The sequence below is a fragment of the Xiphias gladius genome, chromosome 22 (genome assembly GCF_016859285.1).
Source record: "Xiphias gladius isolate SHS-SW01 ecotype Sanya breed wild chromosome 22, ASM1685928v1, whole genome shotgun sequence".
Classification (NCBI taxonomy): Eukaryota; Metazoa; Chordata; class Actinopteri; order Istiophoriformes; family Xiphiidae; genus Xiphias; species Xiphias gladius.
In genome coordinates this window covers 21,640,604-21,662,460 of record NC_053421.1, presented here as the reverse complement: position 1 = coordinate 21,662,460, position 21,857 = coordinate 21,640,604, and the positions used below count along the sequence as shown (strand labels likewise).

Genomic DNA, 21,857 nt, shown 5'->3' with positions numbered 1-21,857 from the left:
AGATCTGGTGACCAGGAAGGCCACTGAAGTACATTGAACTCATTGTCACATTCATGAAACCAGTTTGAGATTAATTTTGCTTTGTGACATGATGCATTATCACGCTTGAAGTAGACATTAGAAAATGGTTCAATTGTGGTAATAAAGGGATGAACATGATCAGCAACAACACTCAGATAAGATGTGGCATTCAAACAATGATTGAATCGTATTAAGGGGCCCAAAGTGTGCCAAGAGAACATTACCCAGACCATTACACCACCACCACCAGCAGCCTGGACTGTTGACACAAGGCAGGTTGGGTCCCTGGATTCATGCTGTTGATGCCAAATTCTGACACGGCCATCTGCATGCCTCAGCAGAAATCCAGATTCATTAGACCAGGCTTTGTTTTTCCACGCTTCAACTTTCCAGTCTTGGTGAGCCCACTGCAGGCTCAGATTTCTGTTCTCGGCTGACAGGAGTGGAACCCGACGAGGTTTTCCGCTGTTGTTTCCCATCTGCCTCAAGGTTCAAAGAGCTGTGCATTCTGAGATGCTTCTCTGCTCATCACAGTTGTACTGAGCGGTCATCTCAGTTAGCTGTAGCCTTCTGTCAGCTCCAACTAATTCGACCGGACCGTTCTTCTCTCATCAACAAGGCACTTCTATCAGTAGAACTGCTGCTCACTGGATGTTTTTTTTTTTTTTTTTTTCCACAGTAATCTGAGTAAACTCTACAGACTGTTGTGCATGAAAATCCCAGGAGATCAACAGTTTCAGACTCAAACCAGTCAATGAGATCACACTTTTTCCCCATTCTGGTTTAAGGGAACATTAACTGAAGCCCCTGACCTCTATCTGCAGGACTTTATGCATTGCACTGCTACTTGATTGGCTGATTGGATAATTGCATGAATGAGCAGGTATACAGGTGTTCCTGATAAAATAATCAGTGAGTGTATAATCCATAACAATATCATCTCAACAATGTTATTTTTGTTGCAGTAAAGACGTTTTTCTAAAGAGGTGATGTACCTACGAAGTGTGGTACAGATAAATCATGGACATCATTATCATTAAATATCAGCGTGATTTCTAGCATTAAATCTAGCAAGTATTTAAAGCTGTGTGCTACGCTGGATCGACTTATCACAATCGACTCATTACAAAACTCTGATCTACATGAATTTCTTGCAAAGCAGTTATTCTTATAATCAGGAAAGAACTTTTAGTCATTTTGAGTATCATTCATGGCTAATGCTCGTAGAAAAGGAAAATCATCCCAAAGAGTGACTGGGTCTGCCCCTTCTGCGGCTAAAAAATCATGGCACGGTCCAAAAAAACACTGCTCCCTTGGTATCCCATCAGTTGCCATATTCTGGTAGCACTTTGGACTGAAGGACTCTTCGGACTCCAGGAGCGGCTGTGTGGACTCGGAGCGCAGGTAGACATGAGGCTCTTTGGGTGGAGGGCTGCTGCATGGACCAGAGAAGATCACAGTGGCATAGGGAACAGAGTTGCTGTTTGAGCCAGAGTATTCAGGGATGAACGGTGAACCACAAATTGACTCTCCCAGGTCACTGGTGTCCTCTGCACTGTTTAACCAAAGATCGTCCTCTTGTTTGCTTAGTTTCATTGGGAGGTCCAGGAAGCTGAGGTGGGACAGGTATATTGGATTGGGCTCGTCATTGTCCCATGCAGGACGTGTATCCTGCCAATGGAAAATAAATTAATAATCAGTGTTTTACATCTCATATATCACATGACATTTTCATGAATATACAGTCTGTTAGTTAAAGCTGCTTTAATTGCTTTTTTTGACCACTTGGGAGAAGTGGAACAAACTGTAAAAATCTAATGTTAAAACAGCTGCATTCATTTGCAGTCATGGTTCCGGTCACCTGATCATTTATTCAATCTCCTTTTAACGCTGCTTTGGTCTTCAAGAACTCCTGAAGGAAAGTGATGTGGCTCTTTAGATGCCAATTACTCCACTAGGATCTAGTTCTAGTCGTTAACTTTGTCTGCCATTTGGTGCTGGGCAGGGAGTGTACAATGGATTTATCAGAGCCTTTTTGCTGAAAACAGCTGCCTAATGCTGCTGGGAATGAGGTTGATGAGAGCAGTGAGACTGAGTTAGGTGATAATCCTCGGTGGGTTTGTCACTACTAGCGACACCTTTCATAAGACACAGAATTATGTGATTCACCATTCATATAAAAACACAGAGTAATGCAGTTGTAACCTTAACGGGGCTTGTTGCCTGAAGCCATTTAATCTTGCATTGGTTAATTTTCCACACCTCTGATGATTCTGATGTCCATTTCTTGATGCTGCTGTTAGCTGGATCAGGAACAATTGGCCAAAAATGCCCCTTCAGCCTGGAAATAGAAGAACAGAAAAGAAATGTGTTGAGAATAAAGGACATTACAGCTTCACATCTTAACACAGTGTGGCAATGATCTCACCTTTTGTGGTTGGAGAAACAAGTCATGACTATGAAAATGATCAACAATGACAGTCCAACACCAGACACAGTTACAATCATCACAGCAGTAACCGCATCTGAGAGCAGAGAAATACACATTCTGAATTAAATATTTGATGTGAGAATACACACTCTCTTGTTATTTTGGTCATGTTTTTACAACGACACAAGCAAATAATTATACCAACCAAATGGCTCAATTTCAAAGTGAACCGTTGACCCATTCAGGCTCCCACCAAACGTGCTAACCATCATTAAAGCTTCATACAGACACATAGTTTTGAGGTCTTTCAGGACCACCCTTCTCTCTTCTGGGTCAGCATTCACAACTGAAACAAAAGTCAGACATCAGATAGAATCTAGTGCATAAAAAAAGGTTTAAGAAAAGCAAAATTTAGGTAATTTACCTACCATTAATGGGTCCCTTGTCATACCAGGAGAAGACTTTGTAGCTCTGGATAATTCCATTTCTTTGGTCTAATGGTATTTCATCCCAGGTGAGCTCAATATGTGAATGCCAAGTCTTTTTAATTCGTATTTTTGGAACCATGGATGGAGCTTTAAAAAAGAAATATATTCATCATGAGTTATTATTACAGTTACAGTGGCTTTATGACCTTAAAGTTTGACACTGGGTAGTACAGATTATGGTTTGAAACCTAGAGACTAGGTTAGAAATCATTATTCATTTATATCCACAAGAGGGCATTATTCCATCACTTATCAGATGCTTCTGATGGATTGCACAATAAGTGTATTTTTTACACATGTTTTAAACTCTTTCTCACTTCTTCAAAGTTGAGGCAATCCCACTCTCACACCCTTGCTTGCTCTTTGTGTGATTCTCCTGTTGTATTTGGTGACTTACCCTTCTGTCTTGAGTAGGCAGTAACAGTTTGAGGAAGGCCTATCCCATCCTTAAACCTAGGATACACAGAGATCCCATAGGGCTTGTAGGGCTCAAAGCTTCCTATTGATGAAAGTAAGGAGGTTAGAGTGGATCAGTGCTCATAAGCTCCTAACAGTGTGAACAGGCAGGTCCTGCACAGGAAAAAGAAGATCCTGCATAAAAGTGATTGCTTGAATTCTCGTGGGAAAGGATGAGAACCAGATTAGGATAACCAAATAAAAGGTGTGTAAAATATGAAGCACGTGGACCTTGAAACCTACAATACAAATACTAGGAAACTTACCCGTTATAATGAGGCTGGACTTGTTTCTTTCTGCAATTTCAAACTGGGTGAGGGAGAGGTCTGTTTTTAACAATGGTCTCCATGCAACCACATAACCAGTGAGACTTGAAATATCCAAGTTTTTCCACTGGACCAGAAGGGCTCGGTCGTTACAAGGAACGGCTGTGATGTCTGATATCGCCTTATGAGCTACAGGCACAAAAACATGTTATGAACATTATGGGGAAAATATATTATACTATATCATACCTGAGCCATTTTCTAAACCAGTTTCAGCACATTTAAATATGACAGTTTTACCTTTAGGTATGTAAATCCGAACTTCAGTGGGGGAGGATTTCCCTGCTGTATTTACTGCGCTCAGATACACTTTCTTTGCTTTCCTGGGAAGCTGGAATGTACAGTGATTCCCCATTGTAGAGCAAACCTTTCCCTTTTCACCTGGCAGTTTTTGCAATGAGACGATATATGACAGATTTTGGCTGTTGGAACGGAATTGTTTTGAGGCCTGGAACAGCAAAAAAAAGTGAGAGGACATTTTGAAGGCAGACTTCACACACCAAGCCAGAGCTATAACAGAAAATACCATCAGTTTGTGACAGGTGTCAAGCAACGTGTACGATGTGTGCACCTTCCAAAACAAGTGTACGTTGACTTGTTTGTGCGTGTGATCCCCTGATAGCTTCGTCCACGAGTCTAGACGTCCAGTGGGAGCTGAAAAGATAGAGATTGCTGTCAGCTTTGCAGCTCGTCAAAAGCCTGCATTTCTCTTCTCACTCTTTAGAAAGTAAAACTTTTCTATACATGACAGGTCTATGGATTCACTGCCAGAGTGTGTGGCAAAAGTCAATACATTAATTCAGTCTGAGCTATAGAGCAAAGCAATGGGGGATGTAGAACATAACATTAGCATATATTGAAAAGAGCAGAAAATGGAAGAAAAGGCAGTAGATTGGAAGATGTTAGAATGACTGATTGTGTCCCTCTGAATTGATTTGAGCCCTACCGCTCTCCAAGGTGACTCCAGACTGGCTGCTGCTCCATTCACTCCAGGGGCTCTGCTGGTATCTGACTCTAATCTGGGCAAAATACTGAGTCCCATGGAGCAGGCGACACTGGTCCACAGGTCTGGTGGGTTTAACCCAGCTCACCAGGATCTAAAATATGTCCAAGAGCACACAAACCATAAAGATATGACTCTAAGCACACACATTATGAACTTCAGACGGTTAATAGTACCATATGGGTGCTTATAGCTCCTGCATCCAAAGTTAATCAACTAAGCTTACAGTTAATATTGACACTGGATTGATTTGCACTCACTGGTTTTTCACTCCATTGACTACTGTCAGCAGTCTTAAATCGGAGTTCCAGGTTCAGGCAGTAGTCATGCATCCAGGCCTGGTGCTGCGATAAGCTCCAGCTCAGCTTTAGGCAGCCGTACCTTTTAGGCACTGCTTCAACTTTCAGAATCTTTGGTGGGTCAAACTTAGCTGAAATAAAACAGTCAACAAAGCATGTAGCCCATGTAATTTGGATTATTTCCCAGGTCTTTTAGTTTAATTCTAATCCACGAAGAAAAAAGTTAGATTTAGCCTTTCTCACGTATTACCCTGACATTCAGGTCACAGAACTAAGTGTCAGGTTATCCAAAAAATAAATACCTGTGGGAAATTTGAAAAATCCAGAAGGTTGTTTAACAACACGTACAGCTGTTCTGAAGGTAATCTGAGAATCCTCAGAGACAGCTCTAACCATCTGGATGAAAAAAAGTTCTGTCTACTAAATGATAAAAAAAAGATTTTTAACCCAAACAAAGACGGTTGCTGGAAATGACATATTTTCTTGTTCGATTTGCATGAAGTGAAAAACAAAGGTACGCAAAATCAACATGCTTTATTTTCATCTACATTTGTCTATAAAAATGTTGTATTGTATTATTTTATATTTTCATTCAAAATACCAGGTTTGTATTTTTCTCATGTCACACAAAACTAGCAAGGAGGTATGTAATTTCCAGCTTACCTGGATAGGAAATATATATATATATATATATATATATATATATATATATATATATATATATATATATATATATATATATATGTTGTAAGTTGGGAAAAAGGTTAAAAATCTTTTTTATATGCACCAGATGGAATGTTTTTTCATCCAGATGGTTAGAAGTGTCTTTGAGGAGTCTGAAAATACCATCAAAACAGCAATAAGTGTTGTTAAATGACCTGGGTTTTTCAGTGATCATCTCTTAATTATTCTTCTAAAAAACAGAATCTTAGCTCGGTGACAATAATATAATGGCAATACATTAGATGCACAAACTTGGGCTACATTAGATTATGAAAGAAAAATGGAGCAGTAGAATTAAGGATGTTCAGGGCAATATAAGTAATCTTAACAAATGGCAGATAATGGCAAGTAAATGACATTTTGATGGAGGTTACTGCTTTGGCACAACAGAAACAGTCTGTGAAAATATTCAACAAATATTTTCCCAAAAAGTGTAGAATTCTCACTTGCACTGACGGGTTCCAAAATAATAGGTGCTGAAGTTGCCTCTCCAAGTTCATTCACCGCCTCCACATATATTTCCATTTCAGAGAACAGGACAAAGTCAGAACGAGGGATGGTATATTGGTGGACTCCTGCTGGTAGCTTGTAAGTATAGTTTTCCTTTGAATCCCTGAAAAGAGGAAACCATTATGTGGGAAACACAGTTGTCAAACTTCACAGACATATTTTGTAAATGACACTTTGAACATTGATGAAACCAAAACGATCCTTGCATTCTGGCAACTGTTTCAGTGTACTCCTGAATATTACCGTATCCCTGTGTGGAGGAAGTACTTTGTCAGGAGGTGAGTCTCCTGCTGCCCAGGGTCCCAACTACAGGTCAGGGTGTTAGGGGTGGTGAGGTTTGTCTGACAGCTGAGGTTTTGTGGTGGTTCTGGTGGATCTACAGATGGAAAAACAAGGTGAGTAGGATTTTTTCTTTAATGGAGTTGCTAAGGAAGGTGCTATTCATTCAACATCTAAACCCACATTTTCCCATCTGTGGGTTTGATCTACTGGCATCTGAGGTTCTGTGGGAGTAGTGGTGCATCTACCGATAGACAAAAGTTACACTGGACCAGGGGCTGTATGCATGATATGGGGATCAAGTGGCATAGAGTATTCATATTATATAAGGTAGGGTGTGTAACTGAAATTTGTATGTATGTTTGGATGTATGATTAATAAAGTATTTACTGTAATTAGAACTAAAATAATTGTATTAGTAGTAGTAGTGTTTGTGTTTACCTGCCCAGGGATTGCGGATGGAAACTAGCTGGAAGCTACAACTGGTACAAGGCATCTCCTCTTTTTGTGTGAGATTAATTTTTTATGTACTTGGGCCCTGACAAATCCTTAGATTTTATGCAGCTTTTTGGATCAAAATGTTTTGAGATGCAGTTTCCGTGATATATATCTGGGTAAAGGATGCCAATTAAAAAGTTTAGAATTAGTCCAAATTAAAAGATGGAGCTTCTTTTTGATGTGAAATATAAGTCTTTGTTTTATTTATAAAACTTCTAAAACATGTATCAATCCATAGATCTACTAAAATGTGGCAGATCTGTTATATCGGTTGATGAAAAAGTTACTAGTACCTTTGAAGTTAATTAAAATGTTCAGTATTGGAGTTTTATTTTCCCATTTCTTATGTTGAGGTCAACTCAACAATTAAATGTTCGTCAAAAACTAAATTTTAACATCCCCAATTCTTTCGTTTGGTTTCGTTCACTCGTGACACAGTAACTAGTGATATGGGCAAGTTAATTTGATCAGCAATGAACAAACATTTACAAGAACTTTGAATCTTCCTCACATCCAGCTCTGATCTCCACTCCTCCTACTACTTGAACGGGAGAGGCCTGGAAACAGCAGGTGAGGAACGCCCTGGTGTGATTGAAGCTTGGTATAACAACCTCAGAAGCCCTGCCGCTCTCACTGTCCACGGGGCTGCTGGGAATAAATTGTTCGCCAAGCCGCCACTCTATATGAACAGCTTGTCCAATGACCAGAAGGCAGTCGTCTCTGATGACACAGGTGGCTGTGACAGGTGATCCCAAAGGCACCACTGAGCTTGATGTCTGAATGTTCGCACACCGTTGTATGACATCCTCTAACAATGAGAAAATTAATTTGGATGTGCCATGTTGTCCTGAAAGCATTACATTTAGTTTTGACAGAATCCAAGTCAGAAGGATAGCAGGTGTAAAAACGATTGTCTTTTTAACTGCTGCAGGGTATTTCCATATAGATTTGTTGTTTCATTCTGAGAGCAACACTCACCATTCCTCGCTCCATTCACAAATGCCACCAGCATGACAATCGCTAACACCCATGTGGATATCATGATGATAAAACCTGTTAGGAAGACAAAAATGAAATGTATTATTCTTAAATTACAAATGTTCATGCCCAATCAAAACAATATTTAAATTGCTGCATTGTGTGAAGGAGGAACTGAGAGCGATAACGTCTGTCGCTTCAAAGACATCATCAACGCCGTGTTTCAAGTGTTTGGTATGGCAGGCGGTTGTGAGCGAGAATGTGATCTCCATAATGCATAGCATTTCAATATAAACAGACAGCTAGAGAATGCATTCACTGCTTCCTGAAACACTGAAAAAAAATCTGCAGTGCTGTCTGTGTAAGCTGTCTGCAGAGCATGTTCACAACAAACCCATAAACTGATACATGACACACTCATAAATAATTTGAACATCTATGTAGCATGATTACACAAAGGATGTGACATTTAAAGCTTTCCTAGTTGTTACAAAATCGAATTTAAATTCTTTGCAGACAGAATAACTGCATACGCTGTGCATACACAGTGAATCTTTCCTCCCATACGTGGCTTTTGGATATTTTTGCAATATATTACATATACATACATTTGAAAACATATTTTCTGTAAGATAAATGAATCTTTTTAGTTATTTATCAAGCAAAAATAAAACAAACAAACAAAAAAAACCCGAAAAAAGAAACCCCATCAAACTTTAACTAGATCCTGCTTCTCAGATGTGAGTATTCGCTTCTTAAAGAGTAACTTAGCACCCCATGAAAATCTTGTGTATGGTAACCTCCAGTGGTTCAACTTCTCACCTTGCTGCATTGATGTACAGGTGTACTCCGGGACCCCCTCGACATCACTGTTGGGTGTGCTTACAAGTCCAACAGAGCACACCTCTGGTCAGAGGTGAAACAAGCTAGAAAGATGGCAGCAAAACAATGCTTTTCAACCTGGTGTAAAAGTTTTTTTTAAACTGAATTTTCTTGGGTTTCGGATTGTTGGTTAAGCAAAACAGACTGTTTAAATTATCTTTAGGCTCTGGGGTAATCTGACATTTTACAGACTTAATAAATAAATAAATAAATAAATAATAATAATAATACTTATTATATATTTTTTAAATATATTTTATTGGCACGAATTATTCTAACCAATATTAGTAATCATAAAATTCTATTAAGAGCTCAAGAAGGAGGAAAGCTCTCATATGTTCTCTGACTGTGTGGTTGTTGACCACATAGACATGTTTACACACACACACACACACACACACACACACACACACACACACACAGACGTATGTGAACACACAAACACGTACAGTACACATATGAACACAGAGCCAGTAAGTGAGACCACAGTAGTGAGAAAGTTCCTGTGGTCTTGGTCTTCTTTTCGGATTCTCATGAGAAACTTAAGAAACTGCAGGACTTTATTTGTTCCTCAGGCTGAAACGTGTTGGCAACATCTACATTTTTATTGTCAACGGACTCTTGAGATTTCAATTCAACTTACTTCTGGCCTTAGAGCAACATTCTGCTTTTTAGCAGAATTTTATGTCTGGACTTTTAAATTGCAAGCAGCCCCATAAGACGAGGAAGAATTACTTTAATAATTTGTAACTATCACTCAAACTCTCAGTCAGCTGCTGCCCTCAGTCCACAGTAACCAACTATTTGTTGAAGTCTACATTAAGCAATGTGAAATGAATTTTCTCTCTCTGTTTCTTATCAGCAATGTGCATAAAGGCCTCCATTTTCCCTGCTTTCTTTTTTTACGGTTTCTGCTTACTACTAATAGGTAATTGCCTGTGGCTCTGACAAAAGGCTGCTGGGAGAAGGGGGTGGGGGTGGGGGTGGGGGTGGGGGGGGTATGCTATTAGTGTAGAGTGTTTTTTGTCAACAAACACAATTTGGCACGCTTAAAATAAAGACTGTATAATTTAAGAGTGGCCATTTTCAGTGAATTGGCCAATTATGTTCCAAATATATGTTGATGCATACATGTTAGATTCTAGATTAATTTTTGTGTCTCGGTGAGTCAAGTCCCTATGCGAAAAGAAATATTTTGCTATAGCCACGGTTTCCTTTCCCGTTGAAGGTTACAAAACACCCACTATCAGGATTTGGCAATATCCTTGACACAGAGTGCAATGAAAAACTCGCCACTATTTCCCCTTTTTTGTCTTATTTCTCATACTAAGCACTGTGCTTTAAATAGGGATTTTAAAAGGTGTGAAAAAAAGTTTTATTTTTTTTGTGTTTAGACACTCATTAATCAAAGAACAGTTCCTTCAGGCTCAGACACAGTGATGTTTTTGTCAGCAGTTGTAAAACTCCCAAAATCTAAAAAGGAGGTGAGGAATCAGTTTCACATCCTCTTTTTGAATGGATGGCCAAAGCATGAACATGTCTCCCCTACCTTAACACACTAATATTACATCCACAGTGACAAAACAGCTGACAAAACATACAAAAATCTTTCTTCTGTTTTCTATCTTAAAAGTCTAATCAAAACTGCTTTTGTAGAAGGTTTTATTAAGTTTCAATTTGACACTTTTTGACCATTAAACTTCAAGTATACTTATTTTAAAAGGATTATCTTATCTTAGAATTCCTCTTTAAATCCTATTTATTTGAAGATCCTCTGTAGCTTTAGTATTTGATGTTTGTTAAAAAAATAAAACAAAATAAAACGCTGGCATTATTAGACAGGAAAACTACAAAAGATGATAAATGGCACAAGTACAATAGTAAACGGCCAAATAAAAAATAAAAAAATCAGATTAAGGAAGGATTTTTAAAAGAAATAAAGTTAATCAGTCCTAAAGCTGGATCAGGATACAACTCTCCAGCCTGAACCTATGTCATCCAGAAACGAGTTTTGCAAAGTTTCCCTTTTCAATCTGGCACAAGTATCAAAATGAAAGGAGCAGCAAATTGCTTGATGTGAAGATAGAGGAAAGCCATCAGAGAGGGTTGCTACTCACCAAACAGCAGCTGCAGCAGACCCAGAAAGACGAGTGGCTCTCATCAGCCCTGATAGCGCCAGATGAAACAGTGTGGCTCAAAGCAGCTCAGATTGGAGGACATATGTGTGTGTTAGCCAAACACCAGCAACAGCAGAAACATCCTTGTTTTGAATATGTGAAACTTCACTATTTTCCAGGAAGGAACACGTGACTGATGGGGCCCAGTTATGGGAAAGAAACATGGGTTGTTTAAATTCAGGGCTTTCTCGAAAGAAGAGAGTTGAATAGTTAAAGTAAAAATAATCGAATATGGAACAAATTCCTTAATTCTTTACGTGTGATATTGGATATGTATTTACTGTCACAATATACAGGTATTCTGCCTTACAAAGGCAGACAGTGGTAACTACAGAAATGATGAAATTGCAAAAAAAAAAAAAAAAAAAAAATGAGTTTGAGGTGTTGGGGCTTCTTAGCCAAAGTGTGTAACAGTTACCATATAAACCTTAAAGAAAAATTCCAGTTTATTTAAACTTAGTGTATGTCCCATAAATGTGGCTATTGTGGCTCAATGGGTCTTGCTAACTTTGCACTCGGCACCTCCATTGTTGAGATTTGGGGATGTACTCGCGCAAAAAAGTACATATTGTGGCAGCCAGCACGAGCGTCTTACAGCTTTCCAAATAAACATGAATCATTTCGAACGCTTGTCTCTGAGTCTTACTGAAAATAAACACAGAAATTAGCCTCCCAGAATGGTGGCTTCCGGAATGCTAACTTATAGGGTTCTACATCCGGGGCATATTGCCGGCCGACCTAATCACCCTGCATATTCATCCGCAGGTGCCGGTTTTTTTTTTACATGTGTAAGGCTGACTTTCACTGCTTCAATACTGTCTTCTGAGGAAACCCTCAAAGCTAAATGCAGTGGCGAACCAGCCAACCGAGCAGAAAACCTTCTGCTGCAGAATCCAGACTTGAAAAAATAGACCCCATAGATCGTAGTGATTCAAACAGTGTAACTACAAGGCATGATTTTGCAAACGCTTTTCAAGATCGTCCTCTTTTTATTTCACCTCCCCAAAACTGACAGAAGACAGAGGCTAACTGGACAAATGCTCAGCTCTCCATTCGGTTAGAAAAGTGCCAAGTTAGCATGAGCCATAGAGCCACAATAGCAACATTTATGGGATATACAACAAGTTGAAATAAACTGGAATTATCCCTCAACTTTATGCCTTTTAGGATGTTTATGCTATCGGTCAATCTGTTTCGGCAAAGAAAGCTTGACTATTCTGTAAGTGCAAAACGTCTTCAAAAACCTTCGAAGTTCTTGAGGACGTTTCGCCTCTCATCCGAAAAGCTTCTTCAGTTTTTCCTAACCGATGAGAGGCGAAACGTCTTCAAGAAGTCCAAGCAAATCCCGTTGCCTTCACAGAGCACTTACAGAACGCCATGACCTGGATGACTAAGAATCTTCACAGACATAAGCTTGACTAGTTAGCATTAGCTTTTCACTTTTATCTGGTGTTTCTTTTTTTCTCCATTATGGTTAAATTTCACTTCTGCATTATTTAAGTGACTCAGTTACTAAGATATTGGAGGATCAAAAAAAGATATTTGAATTACAGAAGTTCTCCAGCTTGCCTTAACTAGCTAGAGAGCACTCACAGTTGTTTGTTTTTTTCCCCCCTCTGTTTTGTAGTTCCTGCAAATTGTCCATGTTGTTGTTTACACATTTAGATGGTTTAATAATTTTTATGTCTGGCAAAACAGATGTATCATCCCATAATCAACCTTGGACTATATATCTTAGTTCCCTTCCTTTGTTCCTTTGTCAGTTTGTCTGTGTAAGTTCCTGAGTGTCTTGCCTATGAATCTGCTTTTGTTCCTGATGTTCCCTCATGCTCCTCGTGTGTTGAATCCTGTTGTTTGTTCCTGCCGGTTTGCCTGTCAACTCAGCTACCTGTTCATCCATCCGTCTGCCTGTAAGCCTGATTTTGTTATATTAAAGCACCTTCACCGCATCAGCCTGTCTTGTGTGTCTGCATTTGGGTCCTTTTCCCCCAGTTCCTGGCTTCATTGTGACTGTCAGTCTCTGAACAGGTGAGGCATCTGCCCTTTGCTTGTATGAGACTGCAGAGGAATTTCAACTTTATTTTATGGTTTTTTTCCTACAAGGTGTTAATATGGCGGCTGTCAAATGCCCTACAATATGACTCCAGGGAGCTGTCTAGAGTAATGCAATAAGTCTGGTTCAGTCTGAACCCTCTGTGTTGAGTGTGACCTTTGAAGTAGCAGATCTGCTGTATCACCGAGACTGCCTCAAAACGCAGTCGTCTCCCTCTCTGCCCCGTCCAAGCCTTTGTCAGTATGGTAATGTAACAAGCTTTTAAATGGGATTGTAAACTGTGCTTTGACCCCCCCAAGGGCACTTGAAACTACTTGCCATATCACGTTTATTAGCTTAATAAATTGTAAAATGATTCTCTGGCTGAGGCTTCATTTCAAATGGTGCGTGAGGCCAGCCAGTGAGCTCACCCACTCAACTTTTAATCTAACAGCTGTATCCCTGCTTGGTCACTCTTGCCACCCTCAAAAACATAATGGAAGCTAACTGTTAATCAAGAGGCCGCTGGAGGAGGAATTAAATGCACACAGTGGTAGGTTTTTGAATAGGTATCAACGGGAGAAAGAGCAAAGCAAGCTCTAATTAAAAATACATTAACTGGTTATCATGCGTTGACATGTTTTGCTTGATCTTTTTTCCTAATCAGCATTAATGAACAAAGTGTTCTCCGTCCTCTGGGGGTATTACATGCTATGTTTCAGTGAGCAGTAAAATTAGCCGAGGGCCCCGAAGCTAAGTTGAACTGATGACACTTTGCTAGGCTTGATTATTACGGTTCTTGTACTGCACTTAATAGAATGCTGTCTCCTCTTTAGATTCTGGTTCACATTAGACATGTGACTAACCCCAAATCAGTCACTGCCAAAAATATCCTTATATCTACTTTTATAGGCCTACAGAGAATTACAGTCAACTGCAATCACATGCAATCATAGCTTCCTACATTCAAATCTAGAAATATTCAGAGCCCACTCTTTATCTGTACTCTTGTTTAACGATTGCCATTCCTATTACTCCACTCAACCCTACTAAGTCAAAAAGAACACACTGTACCCAGGATTTCAATGTCATTAGTTCTGTGTGTATTTGGATATAACCAGAGTATCGGGCAAATTACAGTTTAGGCCTGATGATGGCGCTAGATGGAGTTTGTACAATTCATCCTGAGAGGGACATGAATGTGTGTACTGAAGTGGCAACCCATATGATAGTTGTCGAGACGTTTTACTAAAAAACAAAAACAACCTCATCATAGAACCAGAGGAAAAGTCAGGGGAATCATCAAAATCTCTAGGATTTCTCCTCAGGAGACATGAATATCTGTATGAAATTTTATGAAAACACATCCTATAGTTGTTGAGACATCTCAGTCTGGACCAGAGTGGTGGACCATCTGACTGACAGACAGACAGACAGACACCGCCATCCCTAGAGCCACGATGCTAGACATACCTCTGAAACTGACATGTGGCCTGCGGTGTTTGTGCTGCACTAGCTCTCCACATTATCAGAACTCCCAGGTGGAGGAACCATATGTCCTCAAAAGTGTCAATGTGGAAGGTGCGTGTGTTTTTCTCTCTGTTCTTATCATCACTGTTATAAAGTGTGTGGGTGCGGTCTGCATATGTAATGAACAAATCGTCCGGCCATGTGCATTTAATTCACACAAATGTATGAAAATATGAGAAGAATCCTGTCAGTAGTGCTGTGCGTATTGTAATGCATCTACATCAGTATAACAAGTTACCTTCCCTGTGCTCTCATGGTACTTGGCATTTAAGACTCTGATTTAGTTATAATCACAGTCATCTGTCATATTCAACCTTCACCCTGGACAATGCTTAATTTGTCAACATACCCCTGAGTTGTTGTACACCAAGGAGTGTGGCCTCTTGCATGTCACTGCTGTTTCCACCAAGGGGGTTGGTCGAGCGAGACTGTGAGACACTGTGAGAGAGAGAGGGAGGAGGGGGGGGTCAGACAATCTCTGACTCACGCTCCTGCTCCTTACACGCACCCGATCCACTCCTATCTAGTACCTGTCACACGCTGGCTGCAAAATGGAATTGACTATTGATTTCCCCCTTACCACAGGTCAGTTGTGCTGACAGGCTATAGTGGGCTCACTGCGAGCCTCGTGTGGGACAACGAGAGGAGAGAGGAGAGGAGAGGAACACGAGGAGGAAACACACACATTACAAAACACACACAGACACACAAGCACACGTACACACTCTTATTAGTCACCATATTTTCTGGGTTTGAGTACAGGAAGTCGCTTACACATTTCTGGCAACTAAATGTCCTCCTTTTAGGTATAGACTAGTGGCGGTTCATTAATTAAAACTGGTTGTTAAAACTGGATAAATAATAAGTAAGTTTTTCTGGCATAGAAACTGAAGAAGTAGTGATGCTTTTGATTGAAATTACATAAGGTTTGATTATAGTGTTGCCTTCAAAAGAACATACAACATAAAAGATTTGAAGTGTTAGAAATAATTAAATGATCTGAGCTGTATCTTTTCTTATACTGAATTTTATGACCTTAGACCTCAGTTAAACCAGTTCTACAGCGGGTTTAATGTAAACCTCAGAAACGGTGATCTCTGCAGGACACAGCTCCTGGCTCAGGCTAAACCACGGGTGCAGTTTAAATCACAGCTTATGAGGACACGGCACTGAGGTTTTAGTGATCATTTGAGTTTGACCCAGACAGCACAGGTTTAAACCCGTCTTAAATTTTCAATCGCAGCTAAGCTAATGACAGAGCCCAGATGAACACGTTGAATGTAAACCATTGTGTCATGCCCGTGAAATTTGTTTTGTGAGGCAGAAAACAGCAAATAGGCTTATGTGTTAAATATCTGACGGTGTCCTAGATTTGCAAAACTTGATTTTTCTACACTAAAATAGAGCAGTGGTTCCTAATTTTTTTGGCTTGTGAACCTTTAAAAGAATATGGACTTGTGATCCTTCATCAGAAGGTGTGGCATATTTACAGTTAGTTTGGCAGAAGTATGCCTTCTTGGCCTGTTCTTTTGAACAACTGCTATTGACCTGAAGAAGTGAAAGTATGCAGTATTTCACAACAAGAAGACAAAAATTTTTTTTTCTTTCTCCTCCCATTGATCGCCTGTTGACTCCTCAGATTTCTCTCTCCCCACAAGGTTGGGAACCAGTGCAACACAGGACTACGAAATGAACAGCTTTTTATTAAGTCTCTTCTTTCTTATTGTTGATTCCGGGGGTCACAGGCCCTAAAATTAAAAGGGCAGGGATATTTTTTCATGTCAGGCAACAGAAAGCTGTGTGCATTTAAGCTATAAGTTATGTCTAAGGAGATAAAGAAATGCTGTCTATTTTCCTCCTTTTTATCAACGTAACCACAGTGATTGTGTGTTGGGAGCACTACCAAAACGCAGGTGACCTACACTCCATACTGTGCCTGAGCGTATTCTGTGCAGTTACGGACAGGGGACTGAGGCTGCTGCTGCTCTGCTGCTGACATGCTACTCTCGCTAAGCAGTCTTATTAAGTTATATCAAGTACCACGTGTGCGGTGGCTGTGGCAGCCCAGTTTACTTCTGAAACACTGAAATTTTCCGACATCGACAGATGGTGAAAATTTGCATTGATATTCCCCAAACATATAAGCTAATATAGATTTTTATAGTGACAAAAACATCTTTCTGCCTCTCAGAACAAGTTAGTCAGAGTTGTGATGGCCTTGAACCAATACATGTTGGAGATAACCTTTGTAGTGTCGGGGGAACTCATGCCCACTCTTGCTATTGCTGAATTGTGTACGATGAGGTTCAGTACCAACATAGGTACCTGTCATTTTAGATTTGACTTGGTAAAGAATACATAGAAAAGATCACATTTTTAAAACAGAATGTCAAATGATGGCTTATGGGAAACAAGTGTAAGCATTCCATCCTAGTCACAGTATAATTTGTATGTAATTTGTTGTAACTAATTTTTTGGATTTTGGATTTGGAGCGATTGATGTTGAAATAGGTAGAGTATTTATTATATTTGTTTATTGGTAGTATGTCCCCTAGTCACCTGGTCTCTGCCTCTTCGTGTCAAAGTAAACTAAACATTTCAACAAATTCCCCAACGAACCAGAACAGTTATGCAGAACAGTTTCTGCTGTGAACTGTATGACCATGTGCTGATCAAATATGCGTGGGTTGTCTGTCTCTGCATTAAATACCTTAAAGCTGCTTACATCCAAAGTTTAGACTTTTTAAAGACATTAAGTTGATATTGGAGAAAACACTTCTAAAATTTGAACATGAGCAATACAAGCTACACTGGCTACAAAAGTTGAGTGGCACGACTTTCTCTTCCGGCTCTATAAACTTTTACTATGCGTTGGTCTGTGAACAATAATCCAACTGAAATAAAGAATCAACTTGTCTGTGGACTGTTTTGTTGGATTCTGTTGGGGATGCCAGCACACAGTCAGTGCCAACGATGAAACCAGAGGACTTAAAACTTAATTCAATGATAAACTGAAAACAATAAACGGGAATCAGAGGGCTGTGATGGTTGGTGCGCCATGTGTTTGTGTGGTCCGCAGTGTTATTTATTATCTGCTGCTGCTCATTACTAAAGGTGCCCAGTACAGCTGTTAAGAAAGCTACAGAGCTATTTTGGCAGTGTTCATTGTTTAGTCTCCCCCTCTCAAAAGCAAAGAAGTAGCCATTGTTCAGGTCTCGTAAAGGAAAATTCAGTGCCTCAATGTCTGCACATTTTTCTGGCAATGAGAGATGCATTTAGTGGGGAGACATGACAAAGGCTATAGACTTACTGCCAGGTAAACACACACACTTTTCAAACTAGGCTACACAAAACCTCATGCTCAATGGATAGTGGCATAGGCAGTGAGGAACAGACTCTGAGGATGTGAATGTTTCAATAGCGCAATATAATTACAGGCGGTATGCAAATGTAAATGTGTGAAATAAAATTCAACACAACTGCCCTGCAACAGAGGATACCTTTTCAATTTTTGTTGAGACTGTCAAGGAGGTCTTGATTTATCTCTGTCTCAGGGCTTTAACACCTCGCAATAGCAATAGAATAGTCCAACGGGTGAGAAAAATAGCAGTTTGTGGTGGTGATTTACTTGAAAATGATTAACTTGACAATAAATAATAGTATACTGCCAGAAACTATGGCCTGTAAAATCACTATAAAGTTAAAGAAAAACCCGTCTTACAATCCCCCAACAAAGGGTCCACCATATAAACTTCACTGTAACGCTATTTATTGTGTGGCTACTGTATTAGATTGCATTATATTTACTGTGTGAATGTTGTTCTTGTCACCCCGTGTGGATAGTTGTTATTCATCCAAGTAAAATAATGCTACAACAGACATACTCTCAGTCCCTCAGGTCATGAACTCTAAATGAAACCTAATCCGTTTACTAGGATAGGATTACTGGGTTTTACTGCTCTCTACGTCTGGTTTGTTGTCAGTCATCTTATCTGATCAAATGTTGAATTAAACTGTATCTCAAGGGAGATATGCAAATATAAATGTCAGATTTGTCACTCACTTTATGCTAACAAGCCTTCCGTGTTGCACGTCATGACATCAACCCAATGAGCTGCAGCATGCTACAGCCTAGATGTTTATGCACAGTTGATTCTCCTACCTGCTCTCACGTTTGCCTTTTTCAAACTGTAAAGGGGGTCATTAAGTCATTGATTGAGGGTAAAAGAGGTGAACAACTGCAGCGTGTCATATTCAATTGTGTGTGTAGCAATCATGACAGTTAAGATGGGCTGAAAACCTTTTTGGAAGTATTTTTCCCTTTACTTTGTGGCTCATGTGGCACAATGAGATCAAATTAATTTATGCAACATATAATCTGTTTCTAGGTTATGAATTTAGTGTGTGGTCTCCAGGTTGGCTTCAAACTAACCGCCTACTGCTGCTCCTTTTTTGTGCCCAACCTGACATCCTTTATGATGTATGGCCACTCTTGACTGCCTTCCTTCCCAGTCCCCATAAACAGTTGATTGCTTTACTTTGTTCTGTCACTCATTTCCTTATTCGTGTTGTGGATGAGTGCCCATAACCGACTCACTTTCTGGCTCCTGACTGATTGATTTATGGGTCGATCAGTGGATAACCTTACCTGCCTACCATTTAATACACTCAAACTCTCTTTCAGTGACGAATCAAAGTCAGGTGTTGACAAATGAAGCTTTGCTTCAATCAATCTTTTCTAGAAAATCCAGCTGTACTTTCGGATCCTGCTTTTCTTTAGAAAAGAGAATTTGAGCAAAGAAAAAATCTTTAATATTCGATTACAGCTACCCAAATTCAAAATCTAAAGATGTACTTTAAACCACCACTTAAACATGCCATCACTGAAACACCAAGGCTATTTGGAGAAATTAATATAACCAGTAGCAGTACTTGCAAACAGATTGTAAACAGATTATGCGATTTGTCAAGGGCTGACCTGTTAAGCAGCACCTGTGTACAACAATTTGAGCCAAGAGGATATCTACCCATTAGAACCAACAGATGGCACTCTGGTACCACCCACACCTCAGTGAGACATTTATTATGAGGCAGGGGGGAAAAAAAGGAAAAAAGGAGAAGCACTGAGAATTATAACCATTTGTGATTTTTATATTCATTCAAGGAGGAATGTATAATGTATCTTGTTTAAGAGCCACAAATGAAGAAGCAACAATGCAGGAGCATGTACACAGATAAGATGGACATTGCTTAGGTCAGTAGAGGTTAGGGAAAAAGACACAGATTCTGAAATCATCCAGTGTTCCTTCACAAAATGCTTGCCTGTTAACTTTAATAACTCCTCACAGGGATACTATTTGACACGACAGCCGAGCTCTATGTCAGATCCTTCAGTGCAACTTTTTCTATCCGACTTTGGTTTTCGGCAGGCGGCTAAGAACAGGGTTACCTTGAAACAAAAACTTTGTGACATTGAGGTTCCTATGCAGGGACTGAGCAGGGTTCCTAATCCTTTCCCGTCTACCAAACACAGAACCTGCGCTAGTCATCGCTCTAACATGGCCTTTGTTGGGGAAACGGAATGAAGCAAGGACAGGACCTTCTCTTCCTAGGCCAAATCCAGTTATATCCCTCTGGTAAGGGCCATGACCCCTGCTTTGGGGCAGGGTGAGTCCACTCAGAGACATGCCATGTCTATTTGGGACAGTGTCATCAACAACAAGGTCATGCTTATTGTAGACAAATGAGAGTGGCTTGCTTTGACCTTGAGGATCCCAATTCACAAAGTCGGTCTGGCCTGGGGCTTCAAGCCATGTTGGTGGGGCAACATGCTTGACCTCCTCAAAATTGGACTTGTGGTTACTAACTGACTGTCCTCTAGGAAAGCTGAGCACTTGGTTGATGGGGTATTCACTTTGAACGGGTTTGTAAGGGCCATGGTTCAGTAGAAATGTGGATTCAGAACTCCTGGGTTGAGCTTGTTTACGTACTCTATCATCTAAGGATCTCACTCCTGGTTGATTTTGTCTGTAGGAGGTAATTTTAGATTCAGTCTCGTCCGATTCAAGATCCCTGTTTTTGTAAGGCTGAGGTCTTAACGGCATTGTGCCGGGGTGCATCACATGGTGAGCTTGTCTATAAAAATCAGGGGCTCCGTGGACTCCAGGATAATCCAAACCCAAGGCAGCAGCACGGGCTACAGCAGAGCAAAATGCAGGTGTATTAACAAACTTAATTTATTCTCTGTTTGCGGTTTCATTGTTGTGAAATGTCAAATGCACCTGCTAATTGGTAATTATAAGAAAGCAGTAACAATCGAAGTGCACTACATACCTCTCGCTGTTTTAGCACAATAGACACCTCCAGCTGACACTGAGTGAAGCACAATGGCACTGGAAAAGACAACAAACACTGTGACCCAAACAGCACAGCACTGAGAAGCTGTGAAGCTATTTTTTTTTAACGACAGAAAATATTCAGGTTTAAAATACCTGAGAAAAACCACCAGAGGTACACACATCTCTGCAGTTATGTCAGCATTAACGTCACAGCAATGCAATAACTGAAACGCTTGCAACTCTTGACTTCTTTTGCAGCCACTCTGACAACCCAAAACCTTACCGTGGCTTGATTTACTAATTACAGACAGCTGGTTGTCACAGAGACCAAAACCCAACCACTGAAACCAGACAGCCACTGGCAAATAGCTTCATTACAAGCAATTAGTTAAAATGCTTGCTAGCAGCAGAATTCAACCAAACAGAATATTTTATTTTTCATTTTTAGTGAAGTGAAACACACATTTAAAACATGACAGTGGGATCGGTAGGGCTAAGGGTCATTCAAATATTTATAGTCATCAGTAACACTGGGTAATTTTTCTTCTGTTTATCATAAACATGTATAGTTCAAGACAAATTTATGATTAGCACAATTAATAGTTTTATTTGAGAGCCAAAGAAGCAGAACTTGGATTCTTAAGGCTGGTTATGTCTGAGCTGACAATGAAGCAACTGAAAGGAGTGGAAGCATTTAATAATTCACCCAAATTATTTCTGTCAGGACTGACAACCTACACGGGGGCTCGATTTAATTCTGTAATTGCATGTACACCTTTACCCTGAACCCATACTTTGGTAATTAATAGGCCTGAGCTTTATTTGAAGTGTGGCACAGCAAGTAATGGAATTCAAATTGCAGGTGATGTGAAACCAAAGAAGCGAA

At 39.9% G+C, this 21,857-nt stretch overlaps 2 protein-coding genes across 5 annotated transcripts; both read right to left on the bottom strand.

Annotated features, from left to right (window-relative positions):
- Positions 1-278: 278 nt before the first annotated feature.
- On the bottom strand, positions 279-15,073 carry csf3r (colony stimulating factor 3 receptor (granulocyte)). Of its 4 annotated transcripts, none has more exons than XM_040118652.1 (18): positions 14,983-15,062; positions 11,012-11,204; positions 8,835-8,938; positions 8,013-8,087; positions 7,546-7,842; positions 6,501-6,633; positions 6,194-6,360; positions 4,986-5,155; positions 4,669-4,819; positions 4,294-4,376; positions 3,963-4,170; positions 3,663-3,851; positions 3,338-3,439; positions 2,881-3,027; positions 2,658-2,798; positions 2,450-2,546; positions 2,227-2,362; positions 279-1,692 (listed from the first exon to the last, which is right to left on the bottom strand). In XM_040118652.1, exons 3-18 carry the CDS (start codon positions 8,842-8,844, stop codon positions 1,210-1,212), a joined length of 2,589 nt encoding a protein of 862 aa, XP_039974586.1. In that variant the 5' UTR covers positions 8,845-8,938; positions 11,012-11,204; positions 14,983-15,062; the 3' UTR covers positions 279-1,209. The 4 variants fall into 4 exon arrangements, with proteins under 4 accessions (XP_039974586.1, XP_039974588.1, XP_039974589.1 ...); XM_040118654.1 differs by having other exon boundaries at positions 6,525-6,633; XM_040118655.1 differs by having other exon boundaries at positions 2,284-2,362; positions 14,983-15,061.
- Positions 15,074-19,757: 4,684 nt separating this feature from the next.
- LOC120784410 lies at positions 19,758-21,277 on the bottom strand. Its single transcript, XM_040118205.1, has 3 exons — positions 21,125-21,277; positions 20,967-21,025; positions 19,758-20,829 (listed from the first exon to the last, which is right to left on the bottom strand). Exons 1-3 carry the CDS (start codon positions 21,151-21,153, stop codon positions 20,039-20,041), a joined length of 879 nt encoding a protein of 292 aa, XP_039974139.1. The 5' UTR covers positions 21,154-21,277; the 3' UTR covers positions 19,758-20,038.
- Positions 21,278-21,857: the final 580 nt, after the last annotated feature.